Source organism: Pseudopipra pipra, chromosome 1, assembly GCF_036250125.1.
Source record: "Pseudopipra pipra isolate bDixPip1 chromosome 1, bDixPip1.hap1, whole genome shotgun sequence".
NCBI classification, from domain to species: Eukaryota; Metazoa; Chordata; class Aves; order Passeriformes; family Pipridae; genus Pseudopipra; species Pseudopipra pipra.
In genome coordinates, this window is record NC_087549.1 from 141,187,562 (window position 1) to 141,206,054 (window position 18,493).

At 39.3% G+C, this 18,493-nt stretch overlaps 2 protein-coding genes across 3 annotated transcripts in view; one reads left to right on the forward strand and one right to left on the reverse strand.

Moving 5' to 3' along the window:
• Window positions 1-8,019, forward strand: part of LOC135403241 (collagen alpha-2(I) chain-like) — a 58,358-nt gene extending 50,339 nt beyond the window's left edge. The window contains exons 4-5 of the mRNA XM_064637125.1: window positions 652-764; window positions 7,485-8,019. The gene's annotated coding sequence lies outside the window, so the exon portion shown is untranslated. The remainder of the gene's footprint in view (window positions 1-651; window positions 765-7,484) is intronic.
• Window positions 2,985-18,493, reverse strand: part of ITGB1 (integrin subunit beta 1) — a 44,279-nt gene continuing 28,770 nt past the window's right edge. Inside the window, exons 11-17 of one of the 2 annotated variants that reach the window (XM_064637047.1) lie at window positions 18,185-18,387; window positions 16,045-16,283; window positions 14,468-14,690; window positions 13,437-13,669; window positions 11,505-11,671; window positions 10,678-10,758; window positions 2,985-4,202 (exon numbers count right to left, since the gene is read on the reverse strand). In XM_064637047.1, the coding sequence (XP_064493117.1) occupies window positions 10,684-10,758; window positions 11,505-11,671; window positions 13,437-13,669; window positions 14,468-14,690; window positions 16,045-16,283; window positions 18,185-18,387 (1,140 nt within the window). In that variant the 3' untranslated portion in view covers window positions 2,985-4,202; window positions 10,678-10,683. The remainder of the gene's footprint in view (window positions 4,203-10,677; window positions 10,759-11,504; window positions 11,672-13,436; window positions 13,670-14,467; window positions 14,691-16,044; window positions 16,284-18,184; window positions 18,388-18,493) is intronic. The other variant, XM_064637058.1, reaches the window with a different exon arrangement.

Consider the following 18,493-nt stretch of genomic DNA (forward strand, 5'->3'; position numbering starts at 1 on the left):
GCTTATAAATATTTTCATTCTGCTAGATAAATGCTTTGGCAGCAATTCTGATTTTTCAGGAAGAAAACCAGAAGTGCTTGGAAAACATCCTCTAAATAGTAGAATTTTGTAGCTAGAACATACTCTTTTACGATTTCTGCTTGATCAATATTTTACTCAGAGAAAAGCTTCTCCTTTATTTCCTATTCACATTCTGTGCTTCTCTGAGAATGAATTTGTATTTGTTATGGAAAAGAAAACATGGTCATATTGTAGACCAGTGCAATTATGCAGGAAAGGAAAAAAATCATCATCCCAAGGGGATCATAGATTTATCAGTTGAGACTTCCTCATATGTAGGTGCTCAAGAGACTGCTAAGACAAGTTTTCAAGCAGCCAAGAGATAGTTTAAGCAGGAGGCTCAACACATTGTGGTAAAGTCAGTTCATGGATGTTACTTAATAAATTACATGATTACAGAGAATTATTTTCTTTAGCTGACTTGTATTTTTGTCATTGTAGTTTCAATCCAGGATAAGAAACCTTGTTTATTAATAGCTGTCATAAAGCAATTCCAGCTTAGCTCTTCAGTTACTAGACAGGAGCTGGGGAAATGGATAGATTAAGGATAGTGAGACTATGGTTACATTAACTGTAATTCTTTTCAAACAGATACACTGCTGGGATCTTATATCTGCCTTGTCTGGGATCAGAGCCTCTTGAGTTGATGCACTGTTGATATTTACTGTGAGAGTTCACTGCTTCACCAACTGGCAGAATTCAGGGTAAGTAGCTGAGGTCAGTATTTACAAGCCAAGAAGGATTCACAACTACTTCTGGTTTCCAGCACTTAAAATTTATCATATTTGAACTACACCTTCTCTCTTAGCTGGAACATTTAATCTCACTTTAAAGCAAATCCTACAATCTGTGACACAGTATCTTGAATCTGATCCTGTAGGATGGCAGCTGTTCTCTCTCATTTAATCAACTGTTCACTTGGAGATATTAAGCAGTTTCCATCTGGCTGGAAGTGGCTACTGGAAACCCAGTTCAAACAAGGGTTTAAAAAACTCTCTAATGGGCACCGTAAATTCAAAGCCTTCAGCACCTTTGAAAAAGCCATCTACCAATCCACACAAGCATTTTGAAACCAGACTAGTTAAGAAAACTGCAGAACATGTAATATAATGAGTGGACACAACCAGGTTAATGCACACATAATTAAATATTTGCTTAATTTAAGAGGACTGGTAATGCTGTACAGGGGTCAATGTTCCTAAAGGTCAACTTCTTGTGGGACATGAATTCTGGATAGTTCAGGATTCCAGTGTTCTCTGCAGTCTGGGAAAGATGGAGAGTTAAAAAGACAGATCTGAAGGGGACTTTGATACAGTCCAAACCAGAAATTTGGGATTAATATTTGTAGAATGTTGACAAAGCTACAGCCATAAAGGCCAGAAATTATCTTTTCTGTTCAAGCTGCTTTGTCTCACTTTTCATGGCCAAATAATACAGAATGTGTTTAGAAGAAATTTCTGCATTTTTTCTTATGGAGCTATTGAAAATCCTCAGTATTGTTGGAGAAGTGACCGAAACACCAGGAAGGGAGGTTAATATTCATATGTCCAAATCTCATCTATTGTGGAGACAGTCAAGTTGCAGTTTTGTAAAGTCAGCATGAAGAGGAACAGACGACATGAGCTGTACATACAGATGCAGCTCCCACTGGTATCTAATCTTGTGCCAGGTTAGATGGTATCTCAGGCTGGTTTGGTTCTCTGAGTGGAAAGGCAATACAGAAAGAGCATTTTATGATGTAAGAACCAACCCAGAGCAGTACATGGCACAGCTTCTTCCCATCAGTGAGTTTGCTCTCATTTGCACCAACCATCAGAAAATGTACCTCTTGCCAAACGCAGTGGGCCAAAGGAAGCAAGAACTGCAGCAGCTCCATGTCCCCAGGTCCATCATGTAGTGAGCTGAAGGGTGTATTCCCAGTGAGCCTGTGCAGGCAGGTGCACCCTCACGTGCACAGAACATCCATGAACACACACAGAGCACCACAGACAGAGCACAGCACTCGGGGAAACAGGGACAGGACCAAGGACCTCCTTCCCGTCGCCTTTTCCACTGCCCAGGAGGAAGGCCCAGTAGTGGGAAGTGCAGACATCCCTGCAGTGCCCATCCCTCCCGTGGCTGGGTTGGCACACTCAGTCTGTCCAGCAGCTGCCCCTGAGTCTCTGCTCTCCCTCACTGCTCCCACTTGTGCCTGTCCTGCTCCAGTGGCTGCTGCAAACCTGCCCCCTTGCACATCCCACCGTGTGGTCTCTACCTTGTATCAAGCCCTTGAATCCTCTTATCTCCAGTTGCTTCCCTCATAGAGACATGGAGACAGACAGACAGACACACACACACGGAGCCCAACCTCTCCCTCAATCCCCCCTCCCACTTCATGGAAACCAGACTCCTCCTGCCCTCAGATGGGTGTTAACAGGGCCGTTCAGAACAGATCCCCATAGTGTCTCAGGATAACATGAAGTACCAAAAGTTAAAAAACCCCCAAGGAACCATACAGATTCCAGGAATATACTTTAGGAATGTATTTAATTACAAAGGTGCTTTGATAATCTACCTAGAACATTATACTCTTAAAAAAAAATTCAGAAGACCTTATTTTCCTACAAAATGCAGTGTTTTTTCTCGTTTTTCATGTGTTGTGAAAGAGTATTAACCAAAGAGCCCATTTGGTGGAGTAGTTATTAAACTACAAAACTTCTTTAGCACACGTGCAAATGAACGCCGGGGGCTTTACATCCACAGCGCTGACCCGGCCTTTGGGCACTTATACAACAGCTCCTGTTTGTTACCCAAGATCATTTCAACTTAACTCTTCTCAGGACATATTTGGGATTATTACAATGTCTATTACCTCTTGTGCAGACAAAATTCTCAGGTTTTTTGAGTAGTATCAACTTCTACAAGATAAAGAGACGAGATCCAAGTATTTTAAGGTACTTTTATTTAATAAATAACTTCAGTAATAGCACTGTAAAAAGTGAACATCTGTTAACAGAAAAAGGCACTTAAAACAAGAATATGACTATGATGCAGTTTGAATGGTCAGAGGCAAATGTACATGGCACATGTCAAGAATGATGTGCGACTCATCACATGACAAACTATGCAATCTTAGCTACAGGGTAAAGGCAAATTTACAGCTAAGACTGCTAAAAAAAAAAGGAAAAAAAGCTTGTGTCGATACAAAAATATTACAAAAAGAATTGCAACCAAATACATTAAAAATGTTAGAAGGGTGACAAAGCACCAGGCTTTCAAAGAAAACATTACAGAATAAAGACACAGCATCACGTAAGGCCCTTAGGTGATCTGAGGATGTCTTGGTAAGGTACTTCATGATACTGCCACCCAGGGCTTGAATTTACAAAATAAAACTAAGCAAGTTACCAGTCAGCAACTTTTTCAGTAATGGCACGTGTTTTAAAGCTATTTTTTCCCTCTTAACATTCTTCTCAAACACTTTCATTTTAACCATAACCTGGCAATAAGCAACTTCAAAAACAAAGATAAGTATGCACACACTTTTCAGTCTTTTACACTGCCCACTTCCAGCTTTCTCAACTTAACATGTACTTAATCACACATCTAGCAATTCGAAGACCAATTACCCACCAGCTCCATGCTACATAAGTTTAATTACATCTGCAAACTCAAGCCCTGATTTCCCTGTAAAGCTAAAAAATTTAATACTAAATGGCTAGGCAGAGCCCTCATGCTGATTGCTTTAATCCCTTCCCTCCCTGTCATTCCATATAGTATCGTGCCCTGCAGAAGATCTGGATTCACAGCACGGGAATGGGAAAGGTCAGAAAGGCACCACGTGACCTGGGCTGTCTAGGCTACACAGTCTCAAGTTTTTTTTTTTTGTCCAACCTCTGGCACCAATTACTTTTACTTGCAATAAAAATAAAATAAAATTAAAAGTAAAAAATTACATATGGTACATTTTCACACAGGAAAACAAACCTATATGTAATGAATTAGTAAAATCACCGCAGTTTGCCCTAAATCTATCTTACTGTGACTACAAAAATTGCTATGCTGCATACAGTGTTGTGAAGTCATACAAGCAGTGTTCATTTTCCCTCATACTTAGGATTGACCACAGTTGTCACTGCACTCTTGTAAATAGGATTTTCACCCTAGAAAAAGAAAAAAAATACTCATATTAACATTTAAAGACATGAAAAAACAACGTGTTTGCAAGAGGTGTAACAATTAGCTTAAGAAATTCCCCATTAATGTTTCATTTGTACACACAAACAGCTCAAGTCAAACTAGTTTTCCCTCTAACAACTTGAGCCAGGGCATGCGCAGCTGATCAATAAAGCAAAGGGTTAGAACGATCCCGTTTTGTTTTGTTTGCACCACACACTTCCTTGGAGGCAGCTGAACCTCTGTGCTCATCTCAGGGCTGAGCCATCACCCAGGGCTCTGCAGTCCAGGGCAGTGTTTTTAAGGAAGCGTAGAATTGTAAACAACATTGTTTGACACCGAGACTGACCACAGACCACACTCTGCTATAATAAGCATTTAAATAGCTTATCTCACATTACAATTTAATTCTAGAAACAAAGCGGAAAGACTTCTAGTGTTTTGCTAATACACAGTCACTATTTATATTGAACATTCAGTACTTGTCATTCTCATTTTATTTCTGCAGGTCCCCCCACCCCCCATATGGGAAAAATGCACAGATAAAACAAAGAAACTTCTGTATTGGTGCAGACGCTGTAATAAAAACATTACTTCTACTGACACGAGAGAAGCCTACAGAACAACTGCTTACATCGCTGTTGCTGAGATTTAAAAACCTCTAAATTAAGCTTATTTTAAGCTTCCTTTGTTCCCAGGTTTCCTTCTATCTCAGTAAATCTTACTCCATTTATGACATCCTTGTACACCTCAGACGAACAGACTGAACAGAAAATGAACAGATAAATCTTTGCAGGAGAAAGGGCTACTGTGAGGTACAGCCTGGAGCTGCAGTGCTGAGCTCTTATCACAGCCTGAACGTCAACCTAAATGAATGTTGTTTGCAGCATGAAGCTCTTCTGTGCATACACAAATAATTCCTGAGAAAATTCAGCACAGTGCAGTTGTCAGCTGGAGTGCTGTTGTGGCCAGGGCTGTATCTGGCCTTCTTCAGCAGTAAGGGAATCTCTCTCCCTTTAAGGTTCCCCCCTGGTCTGAGATGGCCTATATAACCATATTAATTCAACTCTATTAAGTTACACACCATTTAAAATATTTCAGGTTAAACCAATCTTTCCTACAGTCAATCAAAGGACACACAAACACCAGGTGTCTACTTTTCAGGGTCATAAACCTGGAAAATCAACTAGGAATACCACAGAATGTGCCAGAAATGACAAGGCAAGCAACTAACTAACTTGGTGTGAAATTTTCATATCACAGTTCCTGGGAAGTTTGTTGCCTTCTATTTGCAAGATCTGGTCAAGTTAACTGGGCTACCCCGACAACCATAGTTGCTGAGGAGGACCATGTAGCTGGTGCTGTGTTCCTTTCACAGGAAAAGGGTATTTCTCCTCAAAGCCAGCTTCTTTAACATGCAAACACCAAGGAGGTGTATCCAATCCTGCTTAGACCCCAGAGACTCGTCCAGCCAGCACCTGGATTGCTGGACAATGGAAGTCAAGGTTCTCTGTTCACTCTTCTCAAGGTCTGAGTCAATGCCATCTGGACAGAGATGAAGGAGGAACTGGGTGTCCAGTGCTGGCTGTCCTTCACAAATACAGTGTAACAGTAAAAGACCCTTCTTCCTTCTAGCAGTTCCCAGGCAAATGCTGTCTTAGTTAAAAGTGTATCAGCTACTGGTCTGGAAATGGATGGGGAATTATGTTTGGTTGTTCTTTTCTTTATTGTAAATCATAGAAATAGTGTGATGTGATTAGTTCTTAGCCAGACTAATTAATCAATGCAAAATTATGACCTACCCCAATATTTTCAGTAAAAAGCTTTGCAATAGTAAGATGTAAACAAAACTGGAAAAACATGCAGGGATGAGGGATTTAATCTGCAACTGAAGTATCTCATTATGCCTCAAAGTTCTTGGCAATGTACATTGTTTATTTCCTTGACAAGTTTTAATGGAGAATTCTTAAAAATATAAATATAAATCAGTAAAGTTTATGATGCAGAGAAAGTCTTTGAGCTTAATAGGCTGTGTCATATGCAGACTAGAAGTTATTGTACAGCTCTTCCATGGCAAGGCATTATGTAATACTTGCTATATGGTGCTTTTAACCTTCAACAGTTTACAAAACAGACTATCCCCAGCACAAAAAGGAGGGTATATGCTTACACTTTCTAGTTTGTAAAAGAGAGATAACTTCTATCAGATAGTACAGGAATGGGTCTAAAGGTTAGGACTAAAGCTTAGAAATTTGCTAGGTGGAATTCATACAACTAATTTGAACCTGGAATCAGGCTTAAAATACAATTTGCATAATAAGGTTGTAAATTTTTTACTACAATACTTTTGAATTGAAGTTACAATTTGAAATTTACATGCTCTTTATTTAGCATAAGCCCTATTTACAAGAATATTGAAACACCCCCCTGCCTTCCCTTGTACTTGTGCTTCTCAGAAGCACACAGTAGGATTTAGGTCACTGAATAAAGCACGTGACTAAGTGTCTCCATATGTCAGGTGAGTGTCTTGGTTCCCATTACAAATAATGGAGATTTAGTCAATATTCACGACTGTTCAGCCTGACACTTGATCAGCTAAATGGCTCTTAAGGCTCTACTGCCTATAACCACAACACAGGCACCTGATGGATCTGCAATTCCTTCCCTGCTCTCTTCTGTTAGACAGCAACAGCCCTGGCTGTTCCAGCCATACTCCATCACCCTGTCTTGGGCCTGGCTTGGCAGGGTTTTCTGCAGACAGTTCATCATTAAAATAAATATCCACTAATCCAGCATGACGCTCATCTCGCTTAGGGCCCCTCACAGCTGGCATAGGGTATAAACTTTCCAAGATTAGCAGCATCCCAGTTTTTTAACTGGCCACTAAAACAAACTTGCTGTCTTAGACAAACACTACTGGTTTTAAATAAACCCTTTTTCTTTATGCCACTGCAGAGAACGCACTGGTTGAAGCATGCAAAATTAGGGAAAACACATTTACCACATGCCCCTATAACTAAGAACTCCATGCACACTTAAACCAAAATTAAAAACAATAACTATATATAAGATTGAGTGACATACATTAAAATAAAGATGGAGGTACTTTTAAAAAGTACTTTCAGCCACGAATAAAGAGCTATGTTTTTGCAACAGTATTCACTTTCAACTAGAATGGGCTGTTCAGAGGACAACAGTTCAGTTCAGTGCTGCATAAAGATGAACCTGTTATATAGGATGTTTGAGTCACCTTTTTCCTTTTTCTCCAGGGACTTATTGTTTCAACAGTCACTTAAGTCACCTTCACAGTGGGTTTAAGAGTTAGGCCACTGTAAGAAGCTGGACTCCGGAGTATTTAAACTCATCCACACGCATTGTTCAAGAGCCGGTTCTGACCATTTCCAGCTCCCACCAACACCCAGCGCTATTTGGCAGGAACACAGGGCCGGGCCGCCCGGACACGCGGCGGCTCCAGGGAAAGAGGCGAGGCCCAGGTCAGGGGCCGGGAGGCCGCCAGAGGGCGCCACGCCCCGCTCCAGCCCTTTCCCGGATGGAGCCCGGCGGGAACAGCGGGAAAAGCCCCGAGGGCACCGCCGCTGTTATTCCATCTACATCCCCTCTTTGCGCTGCATTACTAAATAGGCCACCAGCTGTGATTACAGCTACATCTCTAGTGGTACTGAGTTGTAAAGTAAAGAAAAAATAAATAAAGGCAAAAATAAGTGGTTTAATATAGTTTCTATCTATCTTTGGTGCCACAAATCAGGATTAATTGAATATAATAATTGACATGAAAGCAACTGAAAATATGGCATCTCTGTTCCCACACTCAGCATATGTTCATCATTGATCAGCAAGGTAAGTTACAGACATAAAAATCTAAGTTAGGAGAACACATCCCTCTGATTTTCAGTGCCTTGAATTGTTTGTGGGTTTTTATTCTTATCAGTAGCTGCTAACTAGGCTAGCCAAATTACTACAGATTTAGTATCTCATATAAATGAATTTATCACTTGTGAAATGCAAGATGACTGTTTGGAGTCTGTTTGAGGATGCTTAGCAATGCACAAGCTATCCCCAAGCAGGAGTGGTAAATGGCATTCACTACAAATAGCAGGTTTGCGTTTTAAATTTGTGATGTAGCTTTTCAGTCCAGAAGGAATTCATCCTTTCTTAGACTTGTTCCAAGCATGATTGCACCAAACCCTTCATGGCTGACTGGGGTAGAACACGGGCAAACATGGTTCGACCCAGCTGCCTCGAGCATCAGCCCCAAGGATGCCGCGGAGACGTCCTTCGCAACATCAGGGACCAGCACCAGGGAAGTACTTGGGCACCTGGATCATGACAAGGTGCTGCAGCTCCCTCACCACAGAGCCCCAGCCCGTGTGTGTATGATGGCTGTGGGACCAGGGAATGGTCACACAACCTGCACAAAGCTAATTCAATTTTATACACATGTGCAGAGCAGGGAACCTACTGCGATGTAATTTTCTTGTAATGGAATTTCAGATGACTTTTTTGCCTTGGTGATACAAGGCAACTCTTCACTTAAATGAAAAGCTTTGGCAATAATCTAAAACCACCAGAAAATCTTAGCTATGGGGAAAAGGAGGACTTTCTTTTACATCCTGTGGGTCACCTGTTCTGCCAACATTGACCTCCTCCTTTCTAGGGTCAATAAATCTAAACCAATCTCCCTTTCTCCCCAGAGTTCTGATATTTCTATCTAAAAATGATAAAGTCATGTTTTAAAAACCCCACACTCTTTCATACTTTTCATCCTCATATCTGAGTGAAACAAAAAGGCAGAAGTCCACCTCTCCATTTACACAAGAGGAAAGTTTTCTGCAGGAAATACGTTTTCAGGAGAACTGGTAGCACTAAAGACATTATATCCTGAAGAGATACAGAGTAGAGAATGAGAGCATGGAAATTACACAACATATGGTTTGTTAGATGCTTGTCCTGCATGCAACAGAAAGTATACAGCTAAGAGAGCAGCAGAAGGGCAGGTAACAGAGACTTAACCAGATGGAGTATGTGAAGTGTTAGAAAGGACCAAGAACTCAATTTCCTCCCCAGAATAATGGACTCTGAGAAGAAAAATGAAAAGGAGTGAATGTGGTCAATGTAGCAAGTAAAATGAACGTTTTTACCATCTATTTTGGACACACTGGAAAGTGAAGCGAATGCAAAGAGAAAAGGAAAGTGTATTTCATCAGGAAGGGCTCAGAATGCTAGACAAAGTACTTTTTGGAATTTTTGTCACAGTGAGAACAAGTAAAAACCTAAATTCTCTCAATTCCTGCTTTCTCCCCTCATTTTTTTCTTTACAAAAATCTTTTGAGTGCAACACTGAAAAAGGGAGACAGCAGACAGTACAAAATTAGAGATAGAGATCGTCCCTTCCACTGGCTTCTGAAGAAAATCTATGGATATTTAAGGGATGTGCTGCCTTCCCAGTTTCTTCATTCCCCTTCCTCTAATCTGATCACTGTACTACTTATCACTCAGCATTCTTCTGACATCCCTTCCCTATCTCATCCTCCCTTTCTCATTCCTTCCTGAGCAGCTGGGGATCCCAGGGAAGGAGGAGAACACCTAGAGCACCCAAGGAAGTGGAACCTTGAAGTCTACAAAAGGTAACTACTCATTACTTCTGCTATTCTGACTTGCTCTCCTGGATCCTGCTGTTTCTCCTGGTGTGTTGGGTGTACAGAAAACTGAACTCAGCATTTCCAAACAGAAATGAGGTGCTCAGGTAGAGTTTAAGAGGGACTTAAGAAAACAAGTGGAAAATGCATCTAGAGAAGACAAGAACATTTCCTCCTCTCCCATCAATGTTTTTTCCTATGGACGCCCTCAAGCTGGCTGGGCTACAAGGACTGTGATATTGCCTGTGTCAATAGAAATAAGGACAAAAAAAGTAAGATGCATATTTAATTTAAAATTAGTAGAGTATATGCATTTCATGATTAATAAGATGAAGAAGTTTACAAAAAAGGAAAAATCTGTAAGGCTACTCTGAATGTTCCCAGAGTTATTCTAATAAAAACGGTGATATTTATAGGCTGGGACATCTTACAAGTATCTAATCTATTTTAGCAAATATATCATATTAAAGCAAACCGACTGCTGATTTGAGGAAAGAGAAGATAAAGCCTCCCCCTCTGTCTCTCCACAATCTAAGAGCTGTTCACACATTTAGCAAAAAAATAAAATAAAAATAATCACTTGTAGAATAGTTTAAGCCAGTATTGGTAATATTAGTAAGTAAGTAATCTAGTTGTCAAAACCAGTTAAAAATTTTCAAGCTGCATTCTTGAAAACCCCACACTCAAAGCAGCAGTAGAGAAACTGAGTAAGACATAAACTGTGATTAACTGACTGTGACACACAGTGAGTTTGAAGTGACATGCAAAGGGGAAAAAAAGAAAGAAAATGAAAGGAGATACAAACTGAGACTTAGAGACCAGCTTTACGTCCATAGTTTGGATTCTTGAAATTGTTAATAGGGCTCTTGTATATTGGATTTTCTTGCTGAAGTAAAAGAAATGGTCAATATCGAATAATTCAACAAGAGAAAAAAAAAAGTAACATTCTCAACTATCACTGAAAAAAATCATGCTATATATATACAGAAAAGTGTTAGTAATTTTGTTTTACCCAAAACAGAATTAATTAATTTTCTTAAATAAAACCAAAAGGCCTCCTTGGACATTTTTTTAAGTATTCTCTTATCAAGCACATGTGGGAGTTGCCTTCTACAGAACTGTATTGAAGGGGTTCTTGATTAGAAAGTTCCTAACATTTCCCAGAGGCAGCAACCAGTAGCCTATGAAAACCTATAGACCATGGGCTTGCTTTTCTTGCACATTTCTCTGCTGACAAAGAGTTGGGAAGATTTCAACACACCAGTACCAGCCATGACTTTTATTGAAGCCTCCCAATGAGTATTTACTCATTCAACTCTGTGTGAGTATTTACAACATCCCTTCAATGAGCACAAAAGTTTCTTCTCTGTTTATACAGAAGTTACTCATCTTTCTAATAAATATTTCAATAACACATTGTTATGTGTGGTAGAACTGTAAAGCTGAACTATGCTGTCACATTTTCTCTCTGAAATGTTATTTAAACCCAAGTTACTACTCCCCTTTCTAACTCAAGTAGTTCTTCTCTAAGGGGGTTGGTTACAATCTGAAACACTTCAGCCACATAAACAAAAACCTTCTATTCTTCTCTGCTACTGCAGCTTTTATACACAGAGAAGCCTCTTGACTTACCGTATCCCACTTGGCATTCATCTTCTCCTTTTCGAACTTAGCAAATTCTCTTCTGTCATGGATGATCATTAGTAGCTTCCAAATCAATAATAATGCAAGTCCAATAAGAACAATTCCAGCAACTACACCAGCTACGATGGGAATGATGTCAGGACCGCTGGGGCACTCTAGGGAACAAGGCAAGGGAAACTTGATTTTACAAAATGGTAAAGGTAATGCATACCCAGATGCTTTTAACATTTGATTTTGTACTGAAGCCAGTATTTTGAATGTCAGGTATGCCAATGCTACTTTTCTTTCAAATAATAGAATTTTTGGAATATGTACATCCAGTAACATTCCAGCTTACTTTTATCCTTCTAATTTGTGTTTGAGTTTAGCAATAGAACAAATCCTGTTCTGATGATAAAGTCAATATACTAACCCCTTAAGCTATTGATCTAGAGTATTTAGAGCAAAGTAACTGGCAATGGTATTTTAAACATACAAGTCAAAGGTAGTGCAGGAGGGATAAACCAGCTGGAGTACAAACACAGACTGGCAAAAAAGGCCTCATGTACTCTGTCACAGCATTACAGAAAGAGGGTGCTTCCCATTTTACCTCAGATGGCTGTTAGTGGTTAATATATAGAGATAAGCAATAACTTTGCTTCCGAGACAGATTTTTATTTTTAAGGGTATTTCCTCATCTAGGGAACTGATATCTGCTGAAATCTAGTTTACAAAAAGGCACATCTTCTTTGGATAAAAATATCATATACTTTCAAAAAAAGTGAATTATGTGCTTGAAAAGAGTAATACAGATGCAAAGTGATTTATGGTGACTGACACAGAAACAACAATCCTCCAAATTAAAACCCAACTCTACTATTAATGTAAAATTCTCAATAATCACAAACTGAAGAAAGGCTTTTGCAGAGGTCAATGCACAAAGTGAAGGAGTCAGAAGCAAATAAATGCAACTCCTGTGCAGTCAATAGACCAAAGCTTCCTCCCCCACTGCAGACTCCTTATCTTTGTAGCTGCCCTCTGCAAGGGTGAAGGTAGGGGGAAGGGTCATGAGAGGAATTCCTTGGGAACCAGTAAGGAACAAGTGTCTGCTCCGCTGAATACAGCTCTACTGACCAGAGCTGGTTCCTTCAGCACTTGTATGGCACAGAATTAAGGTGTCTCCTTGTGCATGATGGGCTTGATTCACCTCTGAGCTCAGGAAACAGAAGTTTATACATGAAGAAAAGGTCAGGCCCCAGAAATGCAAGAGGTGTTTGACTTGCCCTAGGAGACAGGGCTCAAGACTCTCCTCTACACTGTGGACTACATTTGTAGAGAACTTTAAACATTCTGAATTGAAGCAGTATTTATGTCTAAGAGCCACTGGTCTGTATTAAATGATGGTCACCCAAACGATCAATTCTGAAAATTCCTTGAGTGGAATACAGCACTAAACCTTTAAGGTGTGCATTTTATATCAGGCTTATAAAAATCAGGAGACCACACACTGCTAATGCACAAAATCAGAAATTTTGCACTATTAGATGCAACATTCAGTAATTCAGACTAACAATGGTCTTGGTAAATCAATGGTAAATTACTGATTGAGCTATAAAATTGTTCTTGCTTTTTTGTATCAGAAGATTGAACTATTAAGGATTAACTAAGTAAAAGGCTTTTGGAACCTATTATTGAAGGTACCTCAGTTAAATAAAAGTAAAGGCTGCCAGCATGAAATAATTCAAGCAGTTTGCAGCATAGTACACAATTTTATGTACACTGGTCCCGAATTATTAAGAAAAGGAAAAGAAAAAAAGCAACAAAACCTCAAAGACACAATTGTTTATAACCTGTAGCACAAACTTGGTAAAAAAATCGTGAAAATTTATCTAACTAGGACAATTAACAACAAAGAGAGAACAGGCAACATCCTGTTCATACCTGGAGTTTCCACCACATGGACATTGGCTTCACCATTCGAGTTGACAGAATATGTGAAGTAGAACCAGCAGTCATCAACATCCTTCTCTTTGCAGTGAGACAACGGATCGGGCTGCCCGGGCTGCGGCAACTTGTCCCGGCTTTCTACCAGTGTCATATTGAAATGCATACATTCCTGGGAACAGGTGTCCTTCTTTTCCCCCTTTTCAAAGGCTCTGCACTGAACACAGTCCCTGTGGAGGTACAAACCAGAAGCAATGCTTTTTAATATGTTCATGACAGATTTCTAGCATTTAGTTTAAAGAAATGTAAAGGAGAAAACATGGGAAAAAAAAAGAAACCATGAAAAAACAATCCTTTTGCCATAAAGGTCAGGAGAAAATAAAGGAAGACACTGCTTTTTAGCAGTCAGAACACTTATGCACCTTGGGATTAACAAAAGCCCTTTAATAAATTCCTCTTTCCCTAGATGACCCACAAACTTCAAAGGCAGAAAAAAACCCAAACTTTTTCAACACCTCTACCTGGAAAATGAATACTCTCAGAGAAGGCAGTGTAGGAACAGGATATTGACAGTGAAACAGTATCTGAGACACAGATTAAAAAGAACAAATGGAGTGACAAGCTTTACAGTGGGGTATCACTCTGAATAACTCATTGAAAAAAGCAGACTGAACAGGATTTTTATACTAAAAAGACTAAGTTTTTTTCTCAGCACAAAGTTAGCTGCACAGGAATCAGCTCAGCCGCTAATCCCAAATTTACTTCAAAGTTTTCGTGCAGAAAACGTTTCGTTTCCAAAAATCTGGATTTCCAAAGGGAGGGATGCAAATTTCGCTGGCCCACACAGGTCTAGGTTCAGTTTTTGACAGTCAGGTTAGTCCATTTCAACAGTATTTCAGAATAAAAGTTTCAAGCAAAAACCTTAGCTGAAGTTTTAACTATCAAAGGCTTTGTTTTAAAAATCCTCACATATAAGTATCACAAACTCAAATGCACAGAAGCTGGGGCTTGGTGTTCTAGGTACGTACTTGTGCTCTGCACAGACACCGAGGCAAGTCTGACACATTTCACATGTGGGGCCTTGGAATTTGGGATCTGTACAATTACAGGTGCCACATTCACAGGTTCCTCTTCCATTGCAAATCTGCCCATTAGAAGCCATACATGGTGTAGTGTCCAAGGAACAATCGCAGGCACTGCCAGTGAAGTTGGGGAAACACTCGCACACTCTGCATTTGCAGATACCATTTCCTGTGCATTGGAAAGATATTTCAGTGAAATCAAGTATAACATAAAACATAAAATTTGTGACAGTAAGAAATAAATGTTCGCCATCTCAGGGCAGATAAAAGGAAAAGAAACCCAGATAGAGAGATAATGAAGACTCTAATGAATTAAGAGGTACAAAATAAATTTTAGCTCCTTGAAAAACCACTTGCAGGCATTTCTCCCCTTTTCCCATTCTCCTACATTCGGATTTCCTTTCATGAACAAGACTAGGGAAATCTGATCAACAACAGAATAGTGTGATGACCATATCACGTGGGTGGAGAGCATTGCAGCACTGCTTCAGTTCACAACTTTGTGTGCATAAAGATAAATTGATAGCTTCTGTCTTCGTGTCTATCACTAAATGAATGTATAAAGCAAGACCTAAAAAGATGAGGAATGCACTGAGACTTCAGAACACAGAAAAATGAACCACCTTTGGCTCCACAGGACACCACCATTCAGCTGCTGTACTTCTGACCTCACGCACCCAACCCAACTTCATGCTCCTCACACTCCCTGTGCAGGAACCAAGATGCCTGTATCTCCAGAAAGGTGATCTAGATGACATGAAAAGCTTTTTGGCCACACTCCTCCTTCTCCACTGAGAATGAAGTATTTCAGTCAATACTTACCTGCCACCATATATTTTTTTTGGAATACCACCACCACTGCTCCCATCCTTTGTGGAGCTGGTAAGCAATAGTGTATTCTGAGCAGAATGAGGTATCTCATTACTCAGTTAAAACTAAGTGGCTTCACTGTTCTATTTTTGTATCACAGACAAAACTGAGGTAGTAGTTATAGTCCTACCAGATACTTCCATGTGCAAAGCAACCTAAGGAAGTTATAGGACAAAGATATATGCAGCAAAATAACTTAGATACTGGCTGCTGAATGATTTTTTTAAATTGCTTTTGATTTCAGGAATTACCTGGCATCAAGGTCTTGCTTCAAGTGCTTAAGGTGTTTTTCTGGATTACAAGTAAGCTGAGGTCATTCTCTCTTTCTATTGACACAGTGGTTATACTGAGCCAGCTTTCTTTACTACTTTTTCTTTACTACAATATCTGAAGGTAATTCTGTAAAAAACAGCAGAAGTGAAGTTCACCTCACATCCTTCCTGGAGCTGTGATTCAAGAAAGGTGAAATGTGCATTAAAATGCTGTTTGGTAAGAGGGCTGTTTCATTAATAGACATTTGCAATCACTAAACCTGCGGATACTCTCATCTCTGTTACCAAGTGGCTATGATTAAGCTACTCTCTTAGGTAGAGATGACAGACTTGTATGCTGCTGACCAGCTTTGCCTGCTGAAAACCAAAGTAGTTTCTCACCTCCACAAATCAAACCATTCGATCGATCACAGTTGAAGTTGTCACATTCACAGTATTTGCCAGAATACACTTCATTGGTGTTTTCTCTTTTCTTGCATACGCATTGTCCACAGATGCATTCCCCATTATTACTGCATATTTCTGTACTGTTCTCTCTCCTGCAGTAAGCATCCATGTCCTCACTATTTACTTCATCTGTACTACATTCACAGAGTCTTCCAATACGTCCTTCATTACATCTGCAAGGTAAAAACATGACTGAGATTTTAACCTCATTTAAAAGTCACACAATAAAAAATCCTCAAAAAATGCACAGAGAACAGGAGTAAAAGTGAATCCTCTCTCAAGGGATGTTCCAAATTAAATTTCAAATGGGATTTCCAACTGAAATCTATGTACCCATTCTTGAAGGAGCAAACTGGACTAAGTTGCTCTTATGCTGATTATCTTACCTGATATTCCAGGTGAGAAAGTACCTCTAACTAAACTGTCACATAATCACTCCTAATGCTTCTCATGTGACAGAACAGTAATTATTTTTTAGGTGACAGTGACTGTTCACTGTAGCTGCTGTCATATTTCAGTGAAAAGATTCCTATGAACAGCAATTAAACAGATGATCTTCAGAGCTGCTGAACCAAGATCCTTGGGGATCAGCACTTCTCATTATCAAGGTTAAAATGTTGATGAACAAATGGAAGTTGCTCTCCTTCCCATCAGTGATTGCCAGATTGTTATATGGTGTCCATCAGAGTCAACAGTTCATGGGGAAACTGCTACTGTTACAAAACCAAAAGGCTGTGCTTACCCACAGGCCTGTTCTCGCCCACGTGAAACCACAGGGACACCAGAGACAGTGACACCAAGTATAAGAAGTCTTTCTACAGAAAGATGGGAAAATCTGTTCTCCTTCTTTAAAAGGAACATCAAAAATTGACTGCAGAATGAGGCAATGGACCATAATACTGGATACAAAATAGCTTATTCTTCAATTTACAGAACACTAAGCAAGCAGTTAGGGGGCCACACCTTGGTCTTTCCAGAATCTCGTTAACTACCAATACTTCACCAGGCAGATGTGAGTCCATCTCACACCAAAAGTCCTGTGAGAGTGAAGTCAGTACCTTCTGCTTTGTTTTTATTAAGTCATATATTAAACCACGAGGAATGAGGATTCTTTTATTTCAATTACAGTTCACTGAGCAGGAACCAAAAACTTGGAGTCTTCCAAAGTCCTACATCTTGCTCTGCTAGAGAAGATCTTAATTCCATTTGTCTCTTACCATTCTCATCTCAAGGGTTTCCAAGAAACAGTTTTCATTTTTGTTGTAGATTTCTTGGGGAAGAAAATAAGGATCAAACCTTTTTGACTTCCTAGGTTGATCTTTAACCAGTCTCCACTGAAACTCTAAGATGTTGCACTGCTTTCATTTGTGTGTTAACTCCAGAATATTGAATAGAAGTTTACTTAATTTTCAAATACGTAATAAGGAATATATTTGTAATCTAATCCTCGTGATGAGCAATAATAGACCTTTCAGAGGCATTAGTACATAAAAAATTATTTATATTCTGAAAGTTTTATAGATATATGCAATTAGAAGAAACATTAAGACAAGACTCCCAGAGGTTAAAAATAAAGCAGGGAGAAGGGACAAAACAAAAGGTGGCTTTTTATGAGGTGTTGCTCTTCCCTGCTATGAAACAACTGATGTTAATCAGTTAATTTCTCAAAATTAAGAAATGTCATATTGGAAACATATAATTAGATCAGTATGAATACTTGCAAAAACATCACATTTTTTTTCCATAAATCCATAATGTTGCCCTATTGCACAGACCTCAAAACTAAAAGAAACGGAAAAAGCAATAAGACCTATACTCTTTAAAGTACTGACTCAAGGTCAAATTTGAATTGTGACTTGTACAGTACTAGTGATCTAATGATCAATGCTATGAATTTCAGCATAAGGATTATTTGCAGAGATACAGCAGTATTTCAATACACCCTAAAAGAAATAGGCCTGTAACAGTAATTCTTGTCCTTTCATTAAAAAAATTAGTAAACCCTAATTAAGGAAACAAAGATTTTGCTCATAGTTCTCTTTTGCAAAAATAAACAAAATGTCTTTTTATTTACCTGCATGCACCACATTCAAATGTTCCATTTCCTTCGTGGCAGGCTGGACTATTAGGTTCTCCTTCACTTTGACACTGACACTCACAGATGAACTGGAGATTAATTTCCACTTCTTCAGTGAATCCTAGTGGTTTAATTTTAATTGTTTCATTTTGTTCTTTCTTTGGACATTCGTTAGCTGTTACATTAATCTCAAATCTAACCTGCAAAGAAAAATAAATGGAGAGCCATATTACTAAAAGGAGTTTTGTCTGTACTGTTAAAAAGAAATGCTGTGTTGAACACTAAATGAATTTTGTGTTTTGAGTA